This window comes from Carassius auratus, unplaced genomic scaffold (genome assembly GCF_003368295.1).
Source record: "Carassius auratus strain Wakin unplaced genomic scaffold, ASM336829v1 scaf_tig00048877, whole genome shotgun sequence".
Classification (NCBI taxonomy): domain Eukaryota; kingdom Metazoa; phylum Chordata; class Actinopteri; order Cypriniformes; family Cyprinidae; genus Carassius; species Carassius auratus.
This window is the reverse complement of record NW_020527091.1, coordinates 1-25,461: the sequence shown is the minus strand read 5'-3', so window position 1 is coordinate 25,461 and position 25,461 is coordinate 1. Positions and strand designations below refer to the sequence as shown.

The window sequence follows — 25,461 nt, the reverse complement described above, 5'->3', positions numbered from 1 at the left end:
TTCATGTTTATGTCAGAGAACATGAACATTATATATCATAGTCACTACAACTGATTAATGATAACTCATGCTTATCTTTATATTTACAGCATTAATCCTGCATCTCAGATGATTATTTGCACTCTCTATATAAATTCATATTCATTAAAATAATGATACAATGCTAATCCCTGTATTCTAGTGTGGATGTATTTCAAAAATGTGCAATGGAGCCGTGTGTGTGTGTGTCTGTGTGTTTGAGTTCGTGTGTGTGTTTGAGTTAGTGTGTGCGTGTGTGTGCGTGTCTGTGCCTGTGTGTGTGTGTGAGAGGACAGAGGGCCGTCCTGCGAGGCTCATTACGAGCAGTGAGTGTCTGTCCCCTGCATGGCCCTCATGGCTATGTACAAATTGGTGACAGTGATCGGCCGGTGCAGCGCTGTCAGAAAGTGCTTTCAAACCCTGCAGACGCCAGCGAGGCTCCTGGGAGCCCGAATGTGCCGATACGGAGAGTTTCATACGGCAGGAAAACAGCAGAATCTCCTGCAGACGGTCAGCGTGTCGCCCGATCACTGAAGAAGCAGGAGATATCTACCTGAGATCTGAACACTGAGAGAGCGGCGTGAGCTTATTTCAGTCAGTGGACAACATCATCATCATCCAAAGAGATTGAGAATAAAACCACAAGATGCCACGCAGCCCAGGTCTTCAGTGTTCTTCTTATGTTTACTTTTTAACCAATGCTTTCACATGACTGCTCCAGATCTTCATGATTTACTGGAAAATTATTATTAACCCTTTTTTTGCAGACAACCTTTTACCTAATTTGGTGTTTCTAGACACGAGGACACACGATCAATCAGCAAACCTGTGCTAATGTAAAGAAAACACACTGATGGAAAGATGGAATCTAATATTTGGTGATAATATAACATAAGAGAAAAGCAATAAAAAAACATAAATAACAGAAACACCACAAGTGCAACAAGATCCTGAAAAAATACTCAATAATACTCACTTGTTTAACCCTGTGTGAGCAAAGTCAGTGTACGTTTGACTGATAACAAATAGTTTTTACTCAAAATTTCTATTCATTTTCTATATATTTTATAAAAGGAAATAGTAATTAATGCAAAAATAAAATGTTTTTGGTGGAGTATCTGGATTTTCTAGAATATTGTTTACTCACAATTTTTACTGGATACAATATTTTAGCGCAGATTTATAGCTTGGCATAACTTCTAAAATCTTTATAATTTTCCATGACTTTTCCAAGTCTAGAATTTTCCAAGGTTTTCCAAGGAAATTCTGGTCCTTCAAACACACAACAAAAAAAACTAAAATAAATAAATCTTTCATCGTTCAAAAAAAGTCATCTTTATTGAAGCCTGAACGTTGCTGCTTCATAAAGACTCATAACTTTGTTATATTTTTTATATTAAATATCACAGCAAGGATCATCTGTGTGTTTCAAACACTAAACAATAATAATAAATGACACTTTCTGTGACACTTGAATCTAATTCAGACATTTTTACCTTGATTGTAGGAGGTTAAACATTATTCTCTTGATAGTCTTAATTAAAAAAACTTATGACACACACACTCAAACACACACACACTCACTCGCACACACACACACACACACGCACACACACACACACACACTAACTTAAACACACACACACACACACACACGCATGAACGCACGCACACACACACACACACTCACACAAAACACAAACTCAGTCACACACACACACACACTTACTCACACACACACACACACAAACACAAACACACACAGCTGATATGAAATGTGCCCCTCTCACAGGACGAGTTCTTTATTTTCCTGGATGTGTTTCTGTGCTGGTTTGACTGTGAATACTGAATCAGGTCATTATGGGGAGTTTTCGGCGCTGGAGAAGCGAGGTGTTCCAGTGCAGAGGCAGAAGAAAGCTGTGTTTCCTGACAGCTCGAGGATTGTGTGTTTCTGCCTTTAACTCACCGACGCTCGACTCGTCTCGGGCTCTGTTTCATTCCTCCATCAGCTCCACACACACCAGAGAGCAGACCGAGAACAACCACAGTCCAACAACACACACACAGAAGGATTCTCTCAAAATACAGTAACATCACCACTGAACTCACTTATTAATAATGAATCATTTTTAATGATTATTACTATGAATGTGATAACAAAATATGTTGTAAAAAATTATATATATATATATATATATATATATACTGGTTAAAATATTTATAAATATATGATAAATACATCTATGGCAAAAAAATAAAAAATAAAAATTATATATTTTTTAAATATAAAAAAAGAAGAAAAAAATGATCTTGATGATAATATAGTTTGTTTATTATATTTATATTTCTGAAGGATCATGTGAAACTGAAGACTGGAGTAATGAAGCTCCAAATTCAGCTTTGATCACAAGAATAAATTGCAGTTTACAGTATATTCACATATAAAGCAGTTATTTTAAATTCTAATAATATTTCACAATTTTTACTGTTTTTACTGTATTGTTGACCAATTAAATGCAGCCTTGGTGAGCAAAAGTCTGGAGAATATTTGTAGCATTAGCCAACAATACATTGTATGGGTCAAAATTATAGATTTTTCTTTTATGCCAAAAATCATTAGGATATTAAGTAAAGATCATGTTCCATGAAGATATTTAGTAAATTTCCTACTGTAAATATATCAAAACAAAAAATTTGATTAGTAATATGCATTGCTAAGAACTTCATCTGAACAACTTTAAAGACGATTTTCTCAATATTTAGATTTTTTTGCTCCCTCAGATTCCAGATATTCAAATTGTTGTATCTCAGACAAATATTGTACAATCCTAACAAACCACGCATCAATGGAAAGTGCATTTATTCATCTTTCATATGATGCATAAATCTCAATTTCGAAAAATGTACCATTATGACTGGTTTTGTGCTCCAGGGTCACGTATAGCCTGTAATAAATATCGCTTCATATGAATGTACTGTATACATGCAGACAAAGTTGAAAAGATTTATACCGCTCGTCTGTAGGTGGCGCTCACGAGCCTCAGATCCTCATCTGTCCAGATGCCACCACACGCAGGCCTCAAAGCGCCTGGAACACAAACAGACACACAATTTCTTTCAATTAGCACGAGTCGGGCAGCTCAATAAATTTGAGTTTGTCGTGAGAGACGCGAGCGCGCTGTACTTCGACTCGCTCGTAATGAAGAGTAATGTGAGCGCCAGCTGCTAACCAGACGCTCACAGATGACCCTCAAACACACACACACACACACACACACACACACACCAGCGGTTTAACAGTCCAAGTCCCACGACGAGAACAGAATAAAGCAGATGAAATAAGAGCATCTCAACGACAGAAGGACAGCCTTCAGCTTTCTCCATAATGACGGAAGATATCGAGCGCTTCTCAAATGAAAGACATCTGTCACGGACCGAGGGTCTTTCCTTTCCAAAGCAGCCTAATGTTAATAATATTAACTTCTTCAGCACATAATAAACCTGAGAAAATCAGCCCACACACGTGCACTGATATTTCACTTCTGCGAGGAATCGATTTTGCAATATGGGGGTCTCTCAGAGAAAAATACAGAGTGTGAATCTCTGCAGACGATGCTGTTGTTTGAAGACCAAAGAAATGGGGTTAACTGAAGAAAAGCTTTGGTTTGAAGACTGAGATGCCCTCAAAACCTCTGACCAGAAGAAGTGAGGCAGGAGAGCGATGGTTTCTCTCTGTAGATGACGCTCGGCCTCTTTTCCACTGAAACGGTGCCAAGGCTCAACCGGAGGATCGGTGAAACCCTCTCAGATCAGACCCATGTTTCCACCGACTGATGTCACACACAGACACACACACATCACATGTTAGCATACTAAAGCAAACAGAAGTGATCTTAAAATCAAACTGTGATATACTATATACATGTATATTGTGCTGAGATTTTTTTTTTTTTTTTTTTTTAGGATGGCAGAAACTTTCTTTTTATATATTAATTTTATTTTATTTTATTACATTATATTTTATTTAATTTAATTTTAATATTAATAAAGTACTAAGTGTATTATTAATAATTTATAATATATATATATATACATAATTATAATAATAATTTATATAAAAATATGATAGGTTAATATTTATTTTTATTTGATTTATTCGCATATACTTCTATAGTACAGGCTGAAGAGGAAGCAATGTGGGAGAGAGAGGAACTCTGATGGTTTGCTGTATATTGTTATTGTATTTATCTGTGTTTCTGCATCAGGACAGACCTGAGAATTTTGAAGAGCTTCATAAAACTATGAGAGGAAAACAGAAGATAGGAGCACAGAAATATTAGTAATTGTTCGTCTGATTGTGCTGTTGGCTGCAGGCTGTTATTTGGCGTCAGTGAGGCCCGACACGACTGAAGCCACAGACACACCATCACTCAGAGAGAGAGAGAGAGAGAGAGAGAGAGAGAGACCAGAAGAGACGAATAATTCAGTTTGTAATGACTTCTCTGCACAACACCTTCATGTAATTCCATTATGGATTTTGCCATAAAGTGATAAATTCATTATTCGGGTGGACAGTAAAAAGCAGCAATAACATCCTCTAATATGCACATTATTCACGGCGTTACTCCGAGAGCTGAATTCTCTCGCTCTCCTCTTTCATTTATGAAGCTCTTTCTCGGGGTGTGATGGGAACGGGATGCATTGTTCTAAAAACTGAATTACCAACGGCGTCCTGTCACTTTAGCACCATGGCTAATGTAGACTCACAGTGTGGAGGCTTTTTTGCCAACATCAATTTAAAAGGCTTTTTTTTCTTCCTGAAACACATTGGCTCAGTTTTATGACACTGACACACGTGTGAAAACCAAGCAATCGCTGTAGGATCATGTGCAACAGCCTCAGGAGTCTGGAATCAGCTTTACAAAACTTCCAACTCTGAATCTGGCCGAGAACAGGGGACATTCACTGGGCAAATAATTTATTTTACAGCAAATTCTTCTGTATTAAATACTGAATATCATTATATTATAATCAGGTATTTTTAAACATTTTCTGAAAAAAATTAAGGAGTGTGCAAAACTCTTTGCGAGAAATGTGTAGCTGTGGAGTTGTCAAGGTGTTGCTATGCTGTTGTCAAGTTGATGCTATGCAGCCATCATGGTGTAGCTGTGTTGTTGTCAAGGTGTTGCTGTGCTGTTTTCAAGTTGTTGCTATGCAGCAATCAAGATGTAACTGTGTGGTTGCGAAGGTGTTGCTGTGCTGTTGTCAAGTTGTTGCTATGCAGCCATCAAGGTGTAGCTGTGTGGTTGTCAAGATGCTGCTATGCTGTTGTCAAGTTGTTTTTATGCATCCATCAAGATGTAGCTGTGTGGTTGTCAAGGTGTTGCTATGCTGTTTTCAAGTTGTTGCTATGCAGCAATCGAGTTGTAGCTGTGGAGTTGTCAAGGTGTTGCTGTGCTGTTGTCAAGTTGTTGCTATGCATTCATCAAGGTGTAGCTGTGTGGTTGTCAAGATGTTGCTATGCTGTTGTCAAGTTGTTGTTATGCATCAATCAAGATGTAGCTGTGTGGTTGCCAAGGTGTTGCTATGCTGTTGTCAAGTTGTTGTTATGTATCCATAATGGTGTAGCTGTGTGGTTGTCAAGGTTTTGCTGTGTTGTTGTTAAGTTGTTGCTATGCAGCCATCAAGGTGTAGCTGTGTGGTTGTCAAGATGTTGCTATGCTGTTGTCAAGTTGTTGTTATGTATCCATAATGGTGTAGCTGTGTGGTTGTCAAGGTGTTGCTGTGCTGTTTTCAAGTTGTTGCTATGCAGCAATCAAGATGTAACTGTGGGGTTGTCAAGGTGTTTCTGTGCTGTTGTCAATTGTTGCTATGCAGCCATCAAGGTGTAGCTGTGTGGTTGTCAAGATGTTGCTATGCTGTTGTCAAGTTGTTGTTATGTATCCATAATGGTGTAGCTGTGTGGTTGTTAAAAGGTTCAAACTGATGAACACTGAAGACTTTTAAAGGCTGCGAGGCTGAAGGTGGTTGTAAAGAGTTTTGTTTTGATTGTACAGTGCATCTGCAACAGTCAGTCATGTCTGAGGTGTGACTCTGTTGAGTGCGGTTGTGTTCCGGTTCAGGACGGTGACTGACTCACACTGATCAGACTCACAGATGGCTTCAGTTCCTCATGTTAGCGTTCACAGCTGCAGATGAGCCGCCCGCTGCTTCAGATCCCCGTTCCTCCGTCTGTCTCCTCCAGAGCCTGAATCACAAATAATTCATTAACAATTTCATTTTTAAGAAAAACATATTTTTATGCAAATAGTATCAGATGTGGTGTTCTGTCTGACACACACTGGACTCTCAAACTTTCAGAACATCTCGTTTTCTTTGTGCTTACTTTGAATCTGTAGAACAAGCTCTACAACACACATCACACGCACGTTTCTCTGTGTTTCTAACCTTTTTAAACATTTATAGTGGTGTTGTGTGAAGACTAATGCTAACACACATATAGCTGCTTTAAGATTGATGGAGGTGATGTGTGTGAGGTCACCTGATGTTTGAGATCACGCAGGTGTGCAACAGGTGACATCCTCAACTTCTGTTCCCTGATGGAAGGATATTGATTTTGCTATGTTAAAGTCTTAAGATTTCTCTCTCTCTAAATAGTTTTCTCTCCAAAAAATTTATTTATTCAAAACAAAAGAAAAAAGAAGCTCAGAAGCTCCACAGTGACAGTGACAAGATAGGACAGAGATAATTAAATGAATAATATACAAAATAGACCATGTACAAAATAGCAAAAACACAATATCGACAATTATGTTTGTAAAGGTATGATTTATGCAAAATTTGAAATGTAAAAAAGTATTTGTGTTTAATAAATAAATGTATAATAGTGTTCTGTGATCTCAAACATCAAGCGCTTGACAATTATTACATGAATAAACTAATAGTTTTTCCACAGTTATCTAGAAATACTTCACATTAAATAACAGTGTTAATAACGAATTAGCTATATTTTCAGTTCAATAAGTGTTATTGTCCCAAATTTAATCAATCGTGAAACAATGAACAATTTCGGCTGTAAAGCAGCTCTAAAAGAGCATTAGTCTCATTTTGCATCTGACAGTGTCACTGCAGTTAAACTTATTATGTTATTGAATATTAGTTGTCATACATGAGTAGGCTGACATGCGTGTGTGTGTGTGTGTGTGTGTGTTCATATGGATTCAAACAGAACCAAATGTCAAAGAAGGAGCAGAACCAACAGAAATCAAACACAATCCATTCCTCACAAATGTCATTTCTTCACATCTTTTACCTCCTTCATTTCAAGCGTATTTAACAATGGAAACCCGCAGCTCAAAATCGATGTGACGAGACTCTGCTGTTCAGTTTATGTGATTCTTCTGTTTTCAGAGAAGAGAAAAAACACGGCGAATAATTAACAGAAAAATACACATTCGGTCATTTACTGTCCTGTGTGAATTTCCCTCATCTCTCCTTGATCAAGGTTTGCCAGTTTATATCAAGAGGTCTGTAATATCAGGAGACAAATATGCATTATTATCATTCATATACATCTCTACGGCAGTCTAAAACATCCACTATATGCCCACACTGCATAGAGCCGGATCAACGCACGCAAGGCTGCTGGCCCGGATGGCATTCCTGGACGTGTGCTTAGGGAATGTGCAGAGCAGCTTCAAGGGGTCTTCACTACATTTTCAACCTGTCCCTCACCCAAGCAACTGTGCCAACCTACTTCAAGTCCACAGCCATTATGCCAATGCCTAAACACTCCTTCCCGATGTGCTTAAATGACTACTGCCCTGTAGCACTCACACCCATCATTATGAAGTGCTTCAAGCACACCTCAAAGACTGCGTCCCACCCACACTGGACCCACACCAATTTGCCTACCGCAGAAATAGGAACATAGAGGATGCAGTATGCACAGTGCTGACACCTTGGACAATAACAACACATATGTACGGATGTTGTTTGTTGACTTCAGCTTAGCATTTAACACCGTCATCCCCTCCAAGCTGACCACAAAACATAGAGACCTGGACATTAACACTTCCCTCTGCAACTGGATAATGGACTTTCTGACCAGCAGACCTCAGCATGTTAGGTCAGGCCACACCTGCTCCACCATCATCACACTCAACACTGGCGTACCACAGGGCTCTGTGCTGAGCCCATTCCATTTCTCCCTTTACACCCACGACTGCAAGCCTGTGCATGGATCCAACTCCATCATTAAGTTTGCAGATGACACCACGATGATTGGCCTCATCAGATACAACGATAGGACTGCCAACAGGGAAGAGGTACAGCACCTGGCCACATGGTGCGCTGACAATAACCTGCTACTTAACACCAGCAAGACAAATGAGCTCATTGTACACTTCAGGAAGAAGAAAGGAAGCACGCATGACCCCATCCACATCAACAGAATGGTTTTTAAATGTGTCTCCAGCTTCAAGTTCCGTAATACTGAGTAATCCATTTGCAAACTAAAATATTTTCTATACACTTAAATGACCATTGCACTAGTGTAAATAATGTTCATATGTTTAGTTTCTGCCTATAGGGGACATACACTTTTACATAATCCATCTGTATAGTATGTTCATAGTACACCTATCTGTATATCACGCTAATAGTATTTAAAATCTGTAATTATGTCCATAATACTACCTTATCTGTTTATTTATTGTAAATTTGTAACATATTGTAGACCTTGTATATTCTGTACTTCTTATTGCCCTTCTGGTTAGATGCTTACTGCATTTGGTTGCCTTGTACCTTACATGTGCAATGACAATAAAGTTGAATCTAATCCAATCTAATCTGATCTAATCTAATCTAATCTACTCATGTGACACTTTATACTGGAGTAATGATGATGGAAATTCAGCTGCACATCATAGAAATAAATTATATTTTAAAGGCTATTAAAATAGAAACCATTATTTTATATTCGAATAACATTTTTCAAGATTACAGATTTTTTTTCCTGTATTTTTTATCAAATGTCACTCCCAAAAATGTCGTCACTGGGTTTGGCTTGCGGTGGTCAGTGTCAGTGTGTTGATTGGATCTCAGTAACCGTCCATCACTCACTGACCCTCTCACACAACTAACAGTCCACTCTTGTTCTCGCTTTCAGCCACATTTACTGTGTTTTCTGTCGCTGTGTGTTGTGGAAGATAAAGATGTTCAGAACTATATACAAGCAGGCGAAGAAACATCCCGGGGTAAGTTAAACCCTCATCTGACATTAGCCTCACAATTCCCCCATCAGTAATGAGAAACTCCTAAATGACTGCAGCTTCTCTATTGTGATTCTGCGTCAGTGTACTAGTTTGTTTTTCTGAGAACAGGTGAGGTTTGTGAAGAGCTGCTGCTAGTGACGTTCCATTTCATATGTTTATTGTAGATAAACACATCTTAAAATGAATGTCTCATTGGTGTTTTTTTTAAGTCTTTAAATATTAGTCCGAGTGAATGATTTATTTCCATGCATTTTAAACTAAACAATAAAGGCATATACATTACCACAAACAGACAAAACAGACATTGTTTGCTGAAACAATAGCTCTGTTACTGACAATGAGCGCCTGATGACCCAGATTCACGTTGTGTGTTTGGCAGGTTACCAAAACGAAATGAATGACTGTTACACAACGCCACCGAACCGCATTAAAACCACCAGTGTGTTTAGAAGTAACAGATATTAAAAGTGAATATTATGTAACACTTAGTGTTACTTGGATATCGGTTGCAGGCCTCTGCATCTTCAGCTCATTCTTTCTTCAAGAGGCTTGTAAATGACAAGTTTTGAAAGTGGTAAGAAAAATCATATGCTGCAAAAAACCAAACCAAAACCGTACCAAAACGACTTGAAAAACTGCTTAAATTTAATTTATTACTCAGTTAGCAAATTGCATTTTTTTTTTAAATTGTTTTAGCATAAATACCACAAACTTTGGCTGGATTTAAACTAGTGTATCATTTTAAGATGTTTCGATATTTTTACTGAAAACAAGACAAACATTCAGATTGAGAAAGTGATGTTTGCAGTCTTTAATTTGTCATTAAGATTTAGGGAAGCTTGTCCCTGCCACAAAAAAAAAAAAGAAAAAAAAAAGATAATTGCAACTTTTTTCTTACAACCTGGACTTATTTTCCTTCCAACTCTTATATATCTCTTTTTCTTGCAACTTTTAAGAATTACAACTCAACTATAAACTCAGGACTGCAAGTTATAAATGCAGAATTATGAGATCGCAATTATGAGGAAAAGAAATCAGAACTGCAAGATGTTTACTCGCAATTGCAAGTTTATAACTCAACAATTGTCAAAATATGAGATAAAAAGTTGCAATTAATTTTTATCTTTTTAATTTAGAATTATGAGTTTATATCTTGCATTTCTGTCAGATTTTTCTCTGAATTGCAAGTTAATATCTCATAATTCAAAAAAAAAACTCACAGATATGATATAAACTCAGAATAAAGTCAGAATTGCAAGACATAAATTCATAATTGCAGGCAAGTCATTCTGAATTCTGACTTTGCATCTTGCAATTCTGAGGTTTGTTCTCACTTCTCAAATTGTGAGATAAAAAGTCGCAGTTACTTTTTGGCGTAAATAAGAGTAAAGGACAGAAAACTCTCGGTTCGGCAGCGGCTGAATAAAGTTGAAGTCTGAGTTGTTGCAGGTCAGGAGCAGATGTTGCAGCAGATGCTGTTAAAGCTATCTATTTCTCTCTTTCTCGGTCATCACACAGGTGTTACAGTGACTAACAAGTCTGACTTCACAAATAAATAAGAAAGTTGTCGTTTTCCTCACTCAAAAGTGTGAACGCTGAATATGACACTCATGAGAAGAGCAGAGGAGCAAAGCGCCATGTCTGATGTGTTCATATATTCTGTCAGTGTTCGTACAGTTTGTTCACGTTTGCTCAAATGTGTACAGCATACATCCATTCACAGGGAAAAACACCTGAAATCATCAAAAAAATACAATCATTATAGATAAAGTGTTCAGCAGGAAGGTAGAAAAAAGGTAATTGTGATAAATAAAAAAAGCGCAAAACAATGTAAATAAATTACAGAGAAAATTACTTTAATTTTGGTATTTTCAATCAATGTTCCAATTTATTCATACACTGTATTAAGAGACTGCAGTGCCAGGAGACTAAAACTAAAAAAAGGTAATTTATGAAAAACTAATTTACATTTAGTCATTTAGCAGACGCTTTTATTCAAAGCGACTTACAGATGAGGACAAGAGAAGCAATCAGAATCAACAAATCTGCAGGATCGGACAGTTTTAGCAATGTGTTCTGAGAAAGTCAGCTGATCATTAATCATAACTCCAAGGTTTCTGGCTGTTTTTGAAGGAGTTATGGTTGGTGTGCCTAACTTGATGGTGAAATTGTGATGAAATTATGGGTTTGATGCAACCACAAGCAGTTCTGTCTTGGCAGGGTTCAGTTGAAGGTGATGGTCCTTCATCCAGTAAAAAACTGTCTGTTAGACAAGCTGAGATGCGAATAGCTACCGTCGGATCATCAGGATGGAATGAGAGGTAGAGTTGAGTGTCATCAGCATAGCAGTGGTATGAAAAGCCATGTTTCTGAATGACAGAACTTAGTGATGCCATGTAGACAGAGAAGAGAAGTGGTCCAAGAACTGAGCCCTGAGGCACCCCAGTAGTTAGATGTTGAGACTTGGACACCTCACCTCTCCAAGATACTTTGAAGGACCTATATCATAGGTAAGATTTAAACCACTGAAGTGTGGTTCCTGAGATGCCTTTTTGCCAACAGGGTGGACAGAAGGATCTGGTGATTAACTGTGTCAAAAGCAGCGGACAGATCCAGCAAGATAAGTATCAAAGATTTGGATTCAGCTTTTGTCTGAATTTGGTTGAACACGGCTCGTTCAAGTGTTTTTGCAATGAAAGGAAGAATGGAAACTGGTCTATAGTTCTCTAAAAGAGATGGATTGAGGCTGGGTTTCTTAAATAGAGGGGTTATACGAGCCTGTCTAAATTCTAAGGGAAAAACACTGATGTGTTAGTAATGTGAGTGAGTGCAGGTATAACTGCAGAAGAAATGGCTTGAAGGAGATGAGATGGAATAGGATCAAGTGGACAAGTAAAAGGACGATTAGAAAGGATGAGTTTAGAGACTTCTGCCTCAGAGAAGAATGTGAATGAGTGTATGTTTTGTGGAAAGATGTGCTTGACAGATTGTGGTGTGGAAAATTGTGCACTGATGGTTTTAATTTTATTAACGAAGAACATATTTTTAAAGAGTCCTAGTTACAGTACTACTATACAATTAAGTTCTAATAGAAATATGAAATTTTATATAGGGTTAGAATTACTGCTTATACTACTTATAATTGTTCATAATTTAGTGTAATTACTATAGTAAGAACATAATATGTAGGAAAGACACTGTATAAATAATTTCTGGGTTACATTTTATTAAGGTGTTCTTGTAGATTTACTTACTATATGGTTAGGGTTAGGATTTGGCCGTCAGAATCGACTCGAGCTGCCAGATGAGAGAGGAACCAAAGCAAACACATGTTGCGCTCGACTTACGACGCTTAAACATATTTGATAAGCTAATTTGAATATCTCACAGTAACCCCTTTGGGATTATGCAAATCACTGCTACTGGAGGCAGTTTTGACAACATAAGGCTATAAGTCTGTGTCTGCCTGTCTCTCACTTTCTCAAACGCAGAAAAAAACGTGGCGATTCTGGCATTCGCATTGATGCTTCACATTTCCTCTTTTAATATATATTTTTATTCTAATCCCTGTCATCATTTACACACACACACACACACACACACACACACACACACACACTGAAGTCTCTCGGTAGGATGTGTGTGTGTGTTTGTGTGTGTGTGTGTGCATGATCCTGTCACTCACTCTGATCAGCAGTGGAGTGTGAGTCATAAACACACACACACACACACACACACACACACACACACACACACACACACAAACACACTAAAGGCTGTGTCCTTGTCTGCTCAACACACAGTGTCTCCATGCATATAAAAATTGTGTGTGTGTATGTTTGTTCATTTAGACCTAAAACCTACTCAACGCAAGTACATGAACACACACACTTCTAACTGCACAAGCTCCATTTCACACTCGTTGCGTTCTGAAAGATGTCAGACCGCATTCGTAACACGTCTCCTGCACTTCCCTCTTTCAGCTCAATGATGAGGCAACAGTTCTTGCTGAGTAAGTTAGATTAAGTTACTTAAACCAGATGAGTCATTACTCAGGTATTTACATTTATGCATGTGGCAGACACTTTTATGTAAAGCCAACTTGCAATGCTTTTAAGGTTTACATTTTTTTCAGTTCATGCATTATCTGTGAATCATACCCTTGACTTTAGCATTGCATGCACCATGCTCTAATATATGAGGAATGCTACAGGAAAGCTAGATTTACATGTTGTATGCAATTTGGAAGATGCTTTTATTGACTTATATTGCATTCAAGGTACACAATTCATCAGTACATGCATTCACTGGGAATCAAACCCATGACTTTGGTGTTGCATGCACTATGCATTACTGTCTGAGCAATGCAACAGGAAATCTAGAAATCAACATTTATGCATTTGGCAGATGCATTTATTAATTTAAAGTGCATTCAAGTTATACAATTCATCAATTCACATATTCCCTGGGAATCGAACCTATGACCTTGGCTTTGCACACACTGTATTATACTGTTTGAGCTTAAGGAATACAGATCTAGCTATAAACATGTTGACAGCATATCTATTATTTTAGGTTTAGTGTACAGCATTACTGTAGCTCAAACAAACGGCACTTGTGTCATGGGTTCAGTTCCATGAGAATGCATGAACTTACAACATCTACCCGTTAAATGAAATGAAAATCTGTTTGCATAAATGCATTTACCAAATGCATCCGTGTAAATGTTGTTGAGATATTGCTGCATGGTTGTTTAAATTGTTGCAAAATGTAAACTATATTATCGCCCAGCTCCGCTAAATACTGATAAAGACAATAACATCATGTTCGACTGACTTGACTTGAGTAACACTCTCCTGAACTCACACTGACGTCTGATGATCATCTCATACTCTTTCAGCTCATGCCTCAGTTCCTCTTCATGTTTGTTGGAGTGAGTGGAGCGTTTCTCTATCTGATCCGGCTGGCTCGTGGACCTTACATCAGGTGAGACCAGACCAGCAGAGAATAGCAATGAGATGGACAAGAACACCCAGAAAATCATCACGTTTTATAACACAGTGCTCATTTTACTGAGCATTTACTGTACAATATGGCATAACACTAATTAAATACACATATGCAAAGGGAAAAATGCCACTTATAGCTGTCCATTAGTGATTTTACTAAAGTAATGGGGCTTAGAACATCCTAACAATATTCTGTCCATCATTGTGTTTGTTTGGCTTGCTGTGTGTTCATTGTTCTTCACGAGAAACAAACTTTGCTTAATGAATGACAGTATGCTGCCAAATAACTGGCCTCTGTCATCTCCGCTTGGTAATTACCCTCCTTTACAGCCCCTCATCCTCCTCCTCCTTCCATCGCTCTGTTTTCACTCGCTCTCTCTTTCCTCTCCGGTCTGGCCTTACCCTCATTCTGTCAGCTGGGACAGGAAGAATAACCCTGAACCGTGGAACAATCTCGCCCCGACCTATCAGTACAAGGTAAACAGGCCAGCGACTGCTCTGTGATCAGCTGCAGACTGACAGCGCAGACAGATGCGTCACCCCCGCTGTTCCCGGATCAGCCCGGTTTCATCTGGCACTGGCGGAGTGATGCGTGACAGGAGCTGCACGTTTGCAGCCGTGTTTGTGGAAACATGCAGCTGGAAGGTGTCGAAGATGGCGAGAATTTAAAGGGGTCACGAAACGGAGAATTCAAATGTTTGTGATGTTTACACATTATGACAACGATAAAAACATACGCTAGTTTTAGAACACAAAATCCCCTTTTTAAAATATAAATATTTTTTTCAACCTTCTAAAATGTACGGATTTGAAAGAGAATCTTTTGCTCACAAGAGCAATACCGCTGTTGGATAAAGATGTCAAGATATCAAGTCAGTATGGAAGGCTGATGGGGCCAAAAGTCTTTAAAAGGAGCATGTGATATTTGACCATGTCAACATGCGCTGACAGCAACCAATGAAACTGCTGTATTTGAAACTACATCAGACACCATTTTTATTCATTCACATCATAATAAAACACCAGTAGATGCATGTGTTATATTTGTTCATGAATAATAATACATCGGTATGTGATGTGTGATGTCAGCATTATGTCATGATTTCTCATGTCAGTTTTAGTAGTTTAGTTCAACGTGCCTTCTCAGGCAGAAATGTCTTTTTGTAACATTAATTAATTTAGTGTAGCACAGCAGATATCAGCAGATAAAGTAACGCCACAATAATTACTATGTGGGTAAATCTAGAGGTATGGTGCATTCAAGTCATGTCAGATAGATCGTATTCACATGTTGAATGCACATGAACGGCACCACAAAGTCGTTATTATGAGCAGGAAACTCAAAATTTTCTTTAGGCCCAGAGTTTCTGCGTTGGGGGCGTGTCAGTGGAAATAAAATGTCGGATGCAATGGATGCAGCCAAAGACTATAGAAAAATGCAGTGACTGTATTGATGGTAAATTTGATGTGGTCAATAAAATGAATGTTTTTTTTTTTCATGTACAATAAAAAAAAATATACTAAGTTACATATATAAAATATTATATAGTTGTATAATAGAATAATGATTCAATTTACATTAAATTAAATTAAAAAAGAAAAAAGTAATGATACACATCCTTTATTTATCATCTTGTAGATGCAGAGTTTACTCTTTTACTTTTTTAATTTCATGTAACACAACCAAAATGTGCATGTCTACACATACAAAAGAAACACATTCAAAATCACTGTGTTAATGCAGATGAACAGTGCGTGTTGGTGGTCAAATTTTATGCATTCTGTTTTTAACTTTTGGCCCCGTTGGCCTTTCATATCCATCAGTTGCCAGAGACCAAAACTGCTGTTGGATAAAGATACCAAGTAAGGTTGTCAAACTCAAACTGAACATCCTAAAACCCTGCATAGCCTTCCTAAAGATCATAGCATGGATAGCAGTAACGTAGAATCAGTGGGGGGGGGGGGGGGGCTAAAGAGGAAGTGATGTAGAATCAGTGGGGGGGTGGGGGCTAAAGAGGAAGTGATGTAGAATCAGTGGGCGTGGCTAAATAGGCAGAAATGTAGAATCAGTGGGTGTGGCTAAAGAGCCAGTGATGTAGAAACAGGTACTGATGTTCTCCAGTGGAGGCGGTGCTTAGCCATATGTCTTAAAGTAATACATTACAAGATTAGTTGTTTTCTGAGCTTGGTTTTAATTCAAAACCAGAAGGTTTTTTAACTTATAGGATGTTTTATAGTACTCTGACCTGTTATGTGTCAAAAGAACAAGGACAATTTTATTTCTCACTTCAAGAGCCCTTTATATGGAGTGTTTTTCACAGAGGGCAAAAATAAGAGTGGAAAATAATAAAAAAAAATTAGACTTTTTTGGTGCAAAAACTGTAAACTTTATAAAGTAACCTTGAGAAACATAAAAATCTGAAAGTGCTTTTTATGGATATTTTAAGGATGCATTTCTAGATGCACCTGAGGCTTGTGCGAAAAACAGGGTTCATCAACATTTAAAGGAAGGAATCATTTATATCGCAGCGGGAGAATGTTTTGTTCTCATTTGGAACGTCTTGATCTCCCCCAACAATTAATGAAAGTATTAACAAAGGCAGATGGAGAGAATAAGTTTCGGGAAGCTTGCGTTCAGGCGAAAGGTCTCAACGTGTTTGATTCTCAACAGGAGCCAAAGGTCAGAAATCAAGAATCCAGGGGAGTCTCAACGTTAATCATAATGAGAGAAACAGAAGAAGAGAGAGAGAAAGAGAGAGAGAGCAATCAATGAGAATGAGAGGATAAAATAACAGCGGCTGAAGAATGTGTCTCCTGTCACGCATTCACAACACAAACAAGCGTTCCGTCACAGAAATGCAGGATTTGTGCATCTGTGGGGTTTTTCAGCACATGCACTAAGATGTAAATATTCTTGATTTATTTCCTTTATTAAATCAGTTCATAAACTTTAAAACTTTCAAATACACCTTCACTGAAAAAACATAAATGCGGAGTGGGATCTTGTAAGGAGGGCCAGCAGAACCTGTCAGACAGTCTGTGTGTGTGTGTGTGCACTCCTGTTTGTATGCATGTAGTTTCGTCTTTTATGATATTCTGATGAACTTAATTTAAGCTAACTACATTAAAATGTATTCTCTTGCTCTCTCTACACAGTTGGTGGCCGTCACCACAGACTACGAGAGTCTGAAGAAAGAAGGACCTGACTTTTAAAAGACCTCAGCAGAACCGCAGGCGCACACACACACACACACACACACACACACACACACACACACACACACACACACACACATATATATACAATTATATTTATTAAATAAGGATCAAAGATGAGGCATGTCAACATCAAATTACACACGTTTTGATTTGAGTTTCATAATTTACATTTTACATACACAGAAAGATTGTTAAATGTTTAAAAAGTGTTCAATGTTTCAAGTAACTTGTGAAAATAAAATACTAAAATATGAGTGTAATTATGTGCCATCATTTAGCGTAACATATATATTTATGTAAAGAATATACTTATTCTAACCTGAATGAATTAGATCTATAATAGACTGTCTTTTAACTCGTCCACCATCTGGTATTTGGTTTTCCACAGATTTCACCGTAAGTCATTCTAGTTGTTTCCTGGTGTGTTTCTGTGCTGCTCCATGGAAAGGTCTGAGACACTAAAGACGTGTTTTTTAAGCATTAAAGGAACCGTTCTGTCTATATTCAGGTTGGTTTCTTCTGCAGGACGCGGCAGGAGGCTCTGTTCTAAAGCCATACAACAGATTTGTGTGAAAAACAAACCCAAACATAATTTGAAAATCACATCTGTACACGTTCACGTATATAAGACGCATAACGGTTTGATTCTCAAATGTTCATTTCTTGCTGAACTCTTCTCTGAAATAGCACGAGAATCGAATGTGTTTGTGACACGCATCCCAGTTTGAGTCTCTTTTGGTTTGGGTCTTTGTCCAGCCATCGAAAACCAAATTCCTGTGGCCCTTTAGAAAAGCTTCTAAGTTTGTTGTGGGCAAATTTGTGGGACATTAGGAGGCAGAATTGTGTGCATAGTGGGAATAATGCATGTTATCTAGCAGAAATCTGCACAGCTGGGGTACCGACACACACATCCAGCGCTTCAATAAAGGAGACGCTCCTCATCTCTCTGCGTTCACACACACACACACACACACACACACATACTCTGCTCACCTGCGGCGTGTGTGTGCTGCTTCTCTCAGGCCTCCAGCACATGCTGACAGGTAATCAGGCCAGTTGAAGAAGCGCATCATACATAATCTCTCACACACACACACACACACACACACACACAGGGGCCGTCATTACCTAAGCGGAAGGTGCAGCGGCCTGTCATGATTGCATTGCCTTCATTTGTTATTCTTTGTATCGCTATTCATCTGCAAACCGAAGGCAATCTACACACACAGTGAGCAAAACACCTCAGAACGTCCCACAATACAAGCACAGATAACTACAACAGCAACAATCACACAAATAATTAATCGCATTCAAAAGAAATGTTTTGTTTACGTAATGTGTATATTTGTCATGTAATGTGTAAATACACAAATATTTATGTATATATATTTAAGAAAATTATGTTTGTTTATATATGAAATAAACAAATAATATATATAATATTAATATATAAATTATATTTGAATTTATATACACACATGTCAATATTTGTAAAATAATGTATGTTTGTGCATTTATAGATAGATAATAAATATACACACATATTTTGTACATATGTTATTAATAACATATTATAATATATAGTACGTAGTGTATTATATATAATATTTCTTTTTTTTTTTTAAATAAATGTTGAATAATCATAAATAATTTTGATCTAATTAAAATATACATTTTTATATGGTCAGTTAAGTTTTTTTTTTTTTTTTTTTTTTTTACTATCTAGGGAGCAGATATGCATACAGGTTTGTGTTTTATTCTCTTCATACACAGAATGTGCTTCTCTGTCCTTTACAAATAAACAAAGTCGAGCATCTTGATGAAATCGGGACCTTGTATTACGTATTATTCAACTAACAATTACAGAAAATGATGAAAAAAACTCATTTTATACATTATTTCACTCACCTGCATTCTTCATAACTTGTAACTGTGATTGTAATTACATTATTTATAAACTGTAGTCAGCATCATAATGTGGATTAGATATATTAGTTAATGTAGTCTGACTACTTTGTGATTACTTTTAGATTAACCGACATCAGAGAACAGTAAACATACAAATACTTTGTAAAATATTGAATTCTTGGTGTCATATTATGGAATCAAATATATTTATTATATATAATTCACAAAATTAAAACTAACTTTAAAACACATTAAAATGCAAAAAATCATTTACAAAGGCAAAGTCCAAAAGACATCACTGCAGCACTGGAGACAATACATATGAATGACAGTTCTGTCCTCCAGCTCCAAGTGCAGCATCGTGTGTGTGTGTGTGTGTGTGTGAGGTGAGAACAGCTCCTCTAGTCGCTGGTCACAACTGAGACTTCAGTGTGAAAATCTTCTGTGCGTGTGTGTTCAGCATCTCAGTTCAGGTGTAAACAAACTCAAGTGTGTGTTTGCTGGGTGACATACACAGAAAATACACTCCAGATATGAGTACTGTAATTGTGAGTACACCATTGAGTGAAAGCAAAGACATGTCCCGTAATACTGAGTTCATATCCCGCAATCCTGAAGTCACATTTCACAATTCCGAGTTCATATCCTGTAATTTTGAAATTCATATCCTGCAATTCTATATTCATATTTTGCAATTCTGAGTACATGTCTCTCAATTTTTAGTTCATATCCCGCAATCCTGAGTTCATCTCACAATTTCAAGTTCATCTCACAATTTATTTCATATCCCATAATACGGAGTTTATATCCCGCAATTTTGAATTCATATCCCACAATCCTGAGTTCATTTCACAATTCTGAGTTCACATCTCACAATTACAACTTCATATCTCACAAATTTTAGTCTATATCCTACAATTTTTAATTCATATCCTGCAATCCCGAGTTCATCTCCCAATCTTGGGTTCATATCCCACGATACCGAGTTCATCTCCCAAACTTGGGTTCATATCCCACGATCCCGAGTTCATCTCCCAAACTTGGGTTCATATCCCACGATCCCGAGTTCATCTCCCAATCTTGGGTTCATATCTCACGATCCCGAGTTCATCTCCCAAACTTGGGTTCATATCCCACGATCCCGAGTTCATCTCCCAATCTTGGGTTCATATCCCACGATCCCGAGTTCATCTCCCAATCTTGGGTTCATATCTCACGATCCCGAGTTCATCTCCCAAACTTGGGTTCATATCCCACGATCCCGAGTTCATCTCCCAAACTTGGGTTCATATCCCACGATCCCGAGTTCATCTCCCAATCTTGGGTTCATATCCCACGATCCCGAGTTCATCTCCCAAACTTGGGTTCATATCCCACGATCCCGAGTTCATCTCCCAATCTTGGGTTCATATCCCACGATCCCGAGTTCATCTCCCAATCTTGGGTTCCTATCCCACGATCCCGAGTTCATCTCCCAAACTTGGGTTCATATCCCACGATCCCGAGTTCATCTCCCAAACTTGGGTTCCTATCCCACGATCCCGAGTTCATCTCCCAATCTTGGGTTCATATCCCACGATCCCGAGTTCATCTCCCAATCTTGGGTTCATATCCCACGATCCCGAGTTCATCTCCCAATCTTGGGTTCATATCCCACGATCCCGAGTTCATCTCCCAAACTTGGGTTCATATCCCACGATCCCGAGTTCATCTCCCAATCTTGGGTTCATATCCCACGATCCCGAGTTCATCTCCCAAACTTGGGTTCATATCCCACGATCCCGAGTTCATCTCCCAAACTTGGGTTCATATCCCACGATCCCGAGTTCATCTCCCAATCTTGGGTTCATATGCCACGATCCCGAGTTCATCTCCCAAACTTGGGTTCATATCCCACGATCCCGAGTTCATCTCCCAAACTTGGGTTCATATCCCACGATCCCGAGTTCATCTCCCAAACTTGGGTTCATATCCCACGATCCCGAGTTCATCTCCCAATCTTGGGTTCATATCCCACGATCCCGAGTTCATCTCCCAAACTTGGGTTCATATCCCACGATCCCGAGTTCATCTCCCAATCTTGGGTTCATATCCCACGATCCCGAGTTCATCTCCCAAACTTGGGTTCATATCCCACGATCCCGAGTTCATCTCCCAATCTTGGGTTCATATCCCACGATCCCGAGTTCATCTCCCAAACTTGGGTTCATATCCCACGATCCCGAGTTCATCTCCCAAACTTGGGTTCATATCCCACGATCCCGAGTTCATCTCCCAATCTTGGGTTCATATCCCACGATCCCGAGTTCATCTCCCAAACTTGGGTTCCTATCCCACGATCCCGAGTTCATCTCCCAATCTTGGGTTCATATCCCACGATCCCGAGTTCATCTCCCAATCTTGGGTTCATACTTGGGTTCATATCCCACAAGCCTGAGTTCATCAAAAAAAATCAGGGTTCACATCTCACAATTCCAATTTCATGTCTCACAATTTTGAATTCATATCCCTTGATCCAGATATCATATTTTGCAAATCCAAGTTCATACCCTTCTATTCTGAGTTCATGTCCCACAGTTCCTAGGTCATATCTCGCAATTCAGAACTGCAAGAAAAGTCAGTCGCCTTTTTTATTTATTTATTCCATGGCAGAAACAGGCTTCCATACTAAAGAAAGGCTTCTATACTATATGTTACTTGACTCCGGTCTAGTTGTCGGAGTACAGTAATGCTGTATAATGTCTCCGTGTGTGAGTTAGTGAGGTCCTGCTCTTCATGGCGTCTCCTCAGTGTCTGCCAGACTCTTAATTGATGTGAGAAGCTTCTTCCTCTCTCACATCCCTCCCCTCATCTCTCCGTGGGACTGTTATTGCTCTATAAGAGACACTTACACTTTATTATGGGATAATTACAGCACATTAGCCATTGTTTGGAATTTAAATGGGACTCTAAAATGCCACTTAAGTCATCGACTCCGTAACGCCACATCATGGTCCTGCAGGGCTTTAATTATGACACACGTTCAGATGCCGACGTGCCACTCCAAATAAATGAGCACAATTAATTGTGGGCACTGTCGTTTATCCATCCCTCGCTGAACGCTGCTGATTTATTCTCAAATTAACGGCTGTCTGTGCCTGCAGCAGGAAGGAGAGAGATTCCAGATCATGTCAGCTCATTCCCGAGATTCCCACACACACACACACACACACCTGAACCCGCAGCACAAACACTCATCATGAGCCACTTCAGCTTCCACTGGGATTTTACTGACACACACAGAATGAAAGAAAACAATGACATCTGACAGAAAAACTCTCCTTCCACCCCAAAAACAAACAACAACAACAACAAAACTATAAAGAAATTATATTTCTATTCACATTGCAGCAAATTAATCAAGGGTTAAAATAGGAATAAATCAAATATTAAGGGAATATGTGTGGAAATCAGTGTTATTATCGTCAACTAAAACTTAAAAAAACGAATTCCATTAGAAATGTTCATTACTTGAAATAAAACAAAAAAATGTATCAAATTTCTGAATTAAAATATAAACAAAATATTTTTATTTAAAATTTCAGGTTTTATTCAGTGTGTTGCTTGACACTTCCTTGTAATTATTTTTAATTAATAGATAACCTAATAATAATTTTTTAAATATTTTTTTTGTATATTAAAATAAATAAAATAAATAAATAGATTTTAACACATTTAATAAATACTATACGTAGACATTAAAAAACTAATTAAAAATCTATTTAAATATTATTTAATAAACAGATTTTAATGTATTTAATAATACTATACAGCCATTAAAAAACAAACTAATTAAAATGACAAACACACAACAAAGTGACCAAAATCTTAACTAAAATAAAACGTGAACAGAAAATTTAAAAATAGAATCCTATTCAAAATATTAAATACACTTAAAAAAAATAGGTTTGACAATTTAAAAAAAAAAATTCAATGGGTTACTTTAAGTAGAAAGACTGAAATATTATTTTCTTGTTTTTTTTACAACTTAAAAAAACCTATATATTTTTTAAAGACCCAAAACTAATAGTATAACAATGATACTAAAATAACGCTGTCATAAATGTTTAAAACATCAATTAATGTGCTTAATGTCATAACGCTAAAAATAGGTTCTTTAAAAAAAAGTTCTTAAGTCTTTCTTGTGATTTTAAGCTTTGATTTGACTCCACACACGCTGTGTTTTAACGCTCACATTAATCCACTGATTAGCAGCAGCTCTTTCAGTCTGTCATATTACGCCGAGATCTATCTTTAAATACACGTTCCTGAATAATCCTCGGACTGAAACACATTATTCCTCTGAAGACGACGGGCCAGAACGACTCGATCGATCATCTCCACCCACAGCGCACACACACTTACAGACAATAAGAGCAGCCCAAAGAGATGCATTTTCCTACACCACATTTTTATTGGGATTAGACGTTTTTAGAAAATCATTTGTAAAGATCCGTCCATTTAAAAAAACATTTCTGTGTTTTGTCAGGCAGAATGAAGGTGCAACGTGAAGAAGAGGCTCAAAGTGTTTATCAATATCAGTTTGTTCACAATCACTCGAGATGAGAGCCGAGCAAAAACAAACTGCAGTCTTCACACACACTACTGTACGTTCACAAACAGCTGCGATCATCAGAGAAGAGACGGCTCAGAACGGAAATCACAGTCTGGAAACATTTAGCATCTTTAGTCTGTTAGACACATTTGTTCTTCACTCGAGATGGAAGATATAGATGTTAGTCGAGTCCTGAATGTTATAAAAGGATCACACACACGAGGAATAAATCATCCGCGGAAGGGAAACTCACTTCTAATGTCACTTAAGACACTCGTTTTAAGACTTCGATCCAGGAAATGATTAATAATGTAGTGACTGGTCTTGAAGCAAAAGAAAAGAAGAAATGCTGTGTTAATGGTCGGTGAATCCAGGCATGGGGAAGGGACGAGCGAAAGCCTCCACGCGGCGACGCAGATCAGCGATACGAGACGCCGTCTCCACGTCCTCCAGCAGGAAACTCTTGAAATCTGACAGCTTTTCTGAAGAGAAACAGAGAAATAGACCAGAGAAGCACACAGAACAACATTAAAGCTGCAATATTGTTTGTTTCTTCTGAGATTTTATTATTTAAAATACTTGTAATGCTGTCAGTCATCAAATGAAATCCAATAATAGCAACACTGCTGATATGATATAAACAGATCTGTAATCACGACCCCTGCGTGTGTGTGTGTGTGTGTGTGTGTCTGTGCGTGTGTGTGTGAGAGAGAGTGTGTGTGTGTGTGTGAGAGTTTGTGTGTGTGTGTGTGTGTGTGTGTGTGTCTGCGCAGAAGCACACGGTCACAGCAGATCTCGGAGTGTGTACTCACTGGTCTTCTTCTTGACGTCCAGAGCGATCTCGATGCCCTGATCGAAGAAATCCACCACCTGCTGGAAGTCTGCCTCCTTGAACTGACGAGACGTGAGAGCAGGGGATCCTGGGAAACCAGCGGAGCACAGTTTGAGTGAGTGTGTGTGTGTGTGTGTGTGTGTGTGCGAGTGCGCGTGTGAGTGTCTGTGTGTGTGTCTGTGTGTGTGTCTGTGTGTGTGAGAGAGTTTGTGTGTGTAAGTGTGTGTGTGTGTGTGTGTGTGTGTGTGTGGGTGTGTGAGAGTGTGAGAGAGAGTGTGTGTGTGTGTGTGGGTGTGTGAGAGTGTGAGAGAGAGTGTGTGTGTGTGAGAGAGAGAAAGTGTGAGTGTGTGTGTGTGAGAGAGAGAGAGTTTGAGTGTCTGTGTGTGTGTGTTGTGTGTGTGTGTGTGTGTGTGTGAGAGAGTGGGCGTGTCTGAGTGTTTGTGTGTGGCGTGCGTGAGTCTGTGTGTGTGAGTGTGTGTATGTGTGTGAGTACGTGTGTGTGTGTCTGTATCATATCAGGACACAACTCTGTATAATGACATGGGTATGACACAGGTATTACAAGGAGAGGGTTCTTATGAGCACATAACCCATGACCCCATTTTT

The 25,461-nt window shown here is 38.3% G+C and overlaps 1 protein-coding gene and 1 long non-coding RNA gene across 2 annotated transcripts; one reads left to right on the top strand and one right to left on the bottom strand.

The window, feature by feature from the left end:
• The first annotated feature begins 9,098 nt into the window (after positions 1 to 9,098).
• LOC113089209 (cytochrome c oxidase subunit NDUFA4-like) lies at positions 9,099 to 18,020 on the top strand. The gene is made up of 4 exons (XM_026255943.1): positions 9,099 to 9,275; positions 14,194 to 14,279; positions 14,719 to 14,779; positions 17,459 to 18,020. The coding sequence occupies exons 1-4, from the start codon at positions 9,234 to 9,236 to the stop codon at positions 17,513 to 17,515; spliced, it is 246 nt and encodes an 81-aa protein (XP_026111728.1). The 5' UTR covers positions 9,099 to 9,233; the 3' UTR covers positions 17,516 to 18,020.
• Positions 18,021 to 23,858: 5,838 nt separating this feature from the next.
• LOC113089210 (uncharacterized) lies at positions 23,859 to 24,969 on the bottom strand. Its single transcript, XR_003286426.1, has 2 exons — positions 24,836 to 24,969; positions 23,859 to 24,505 (listed from the first exon to the last, which is right to left on the bottom strand). It is a non-coding gene; the product is annotated as an uncharacterized LOC113089210 (long non-coding RNA).
• Positions 24,970 to 25,461: the final 492 nt, after the last annotated feature.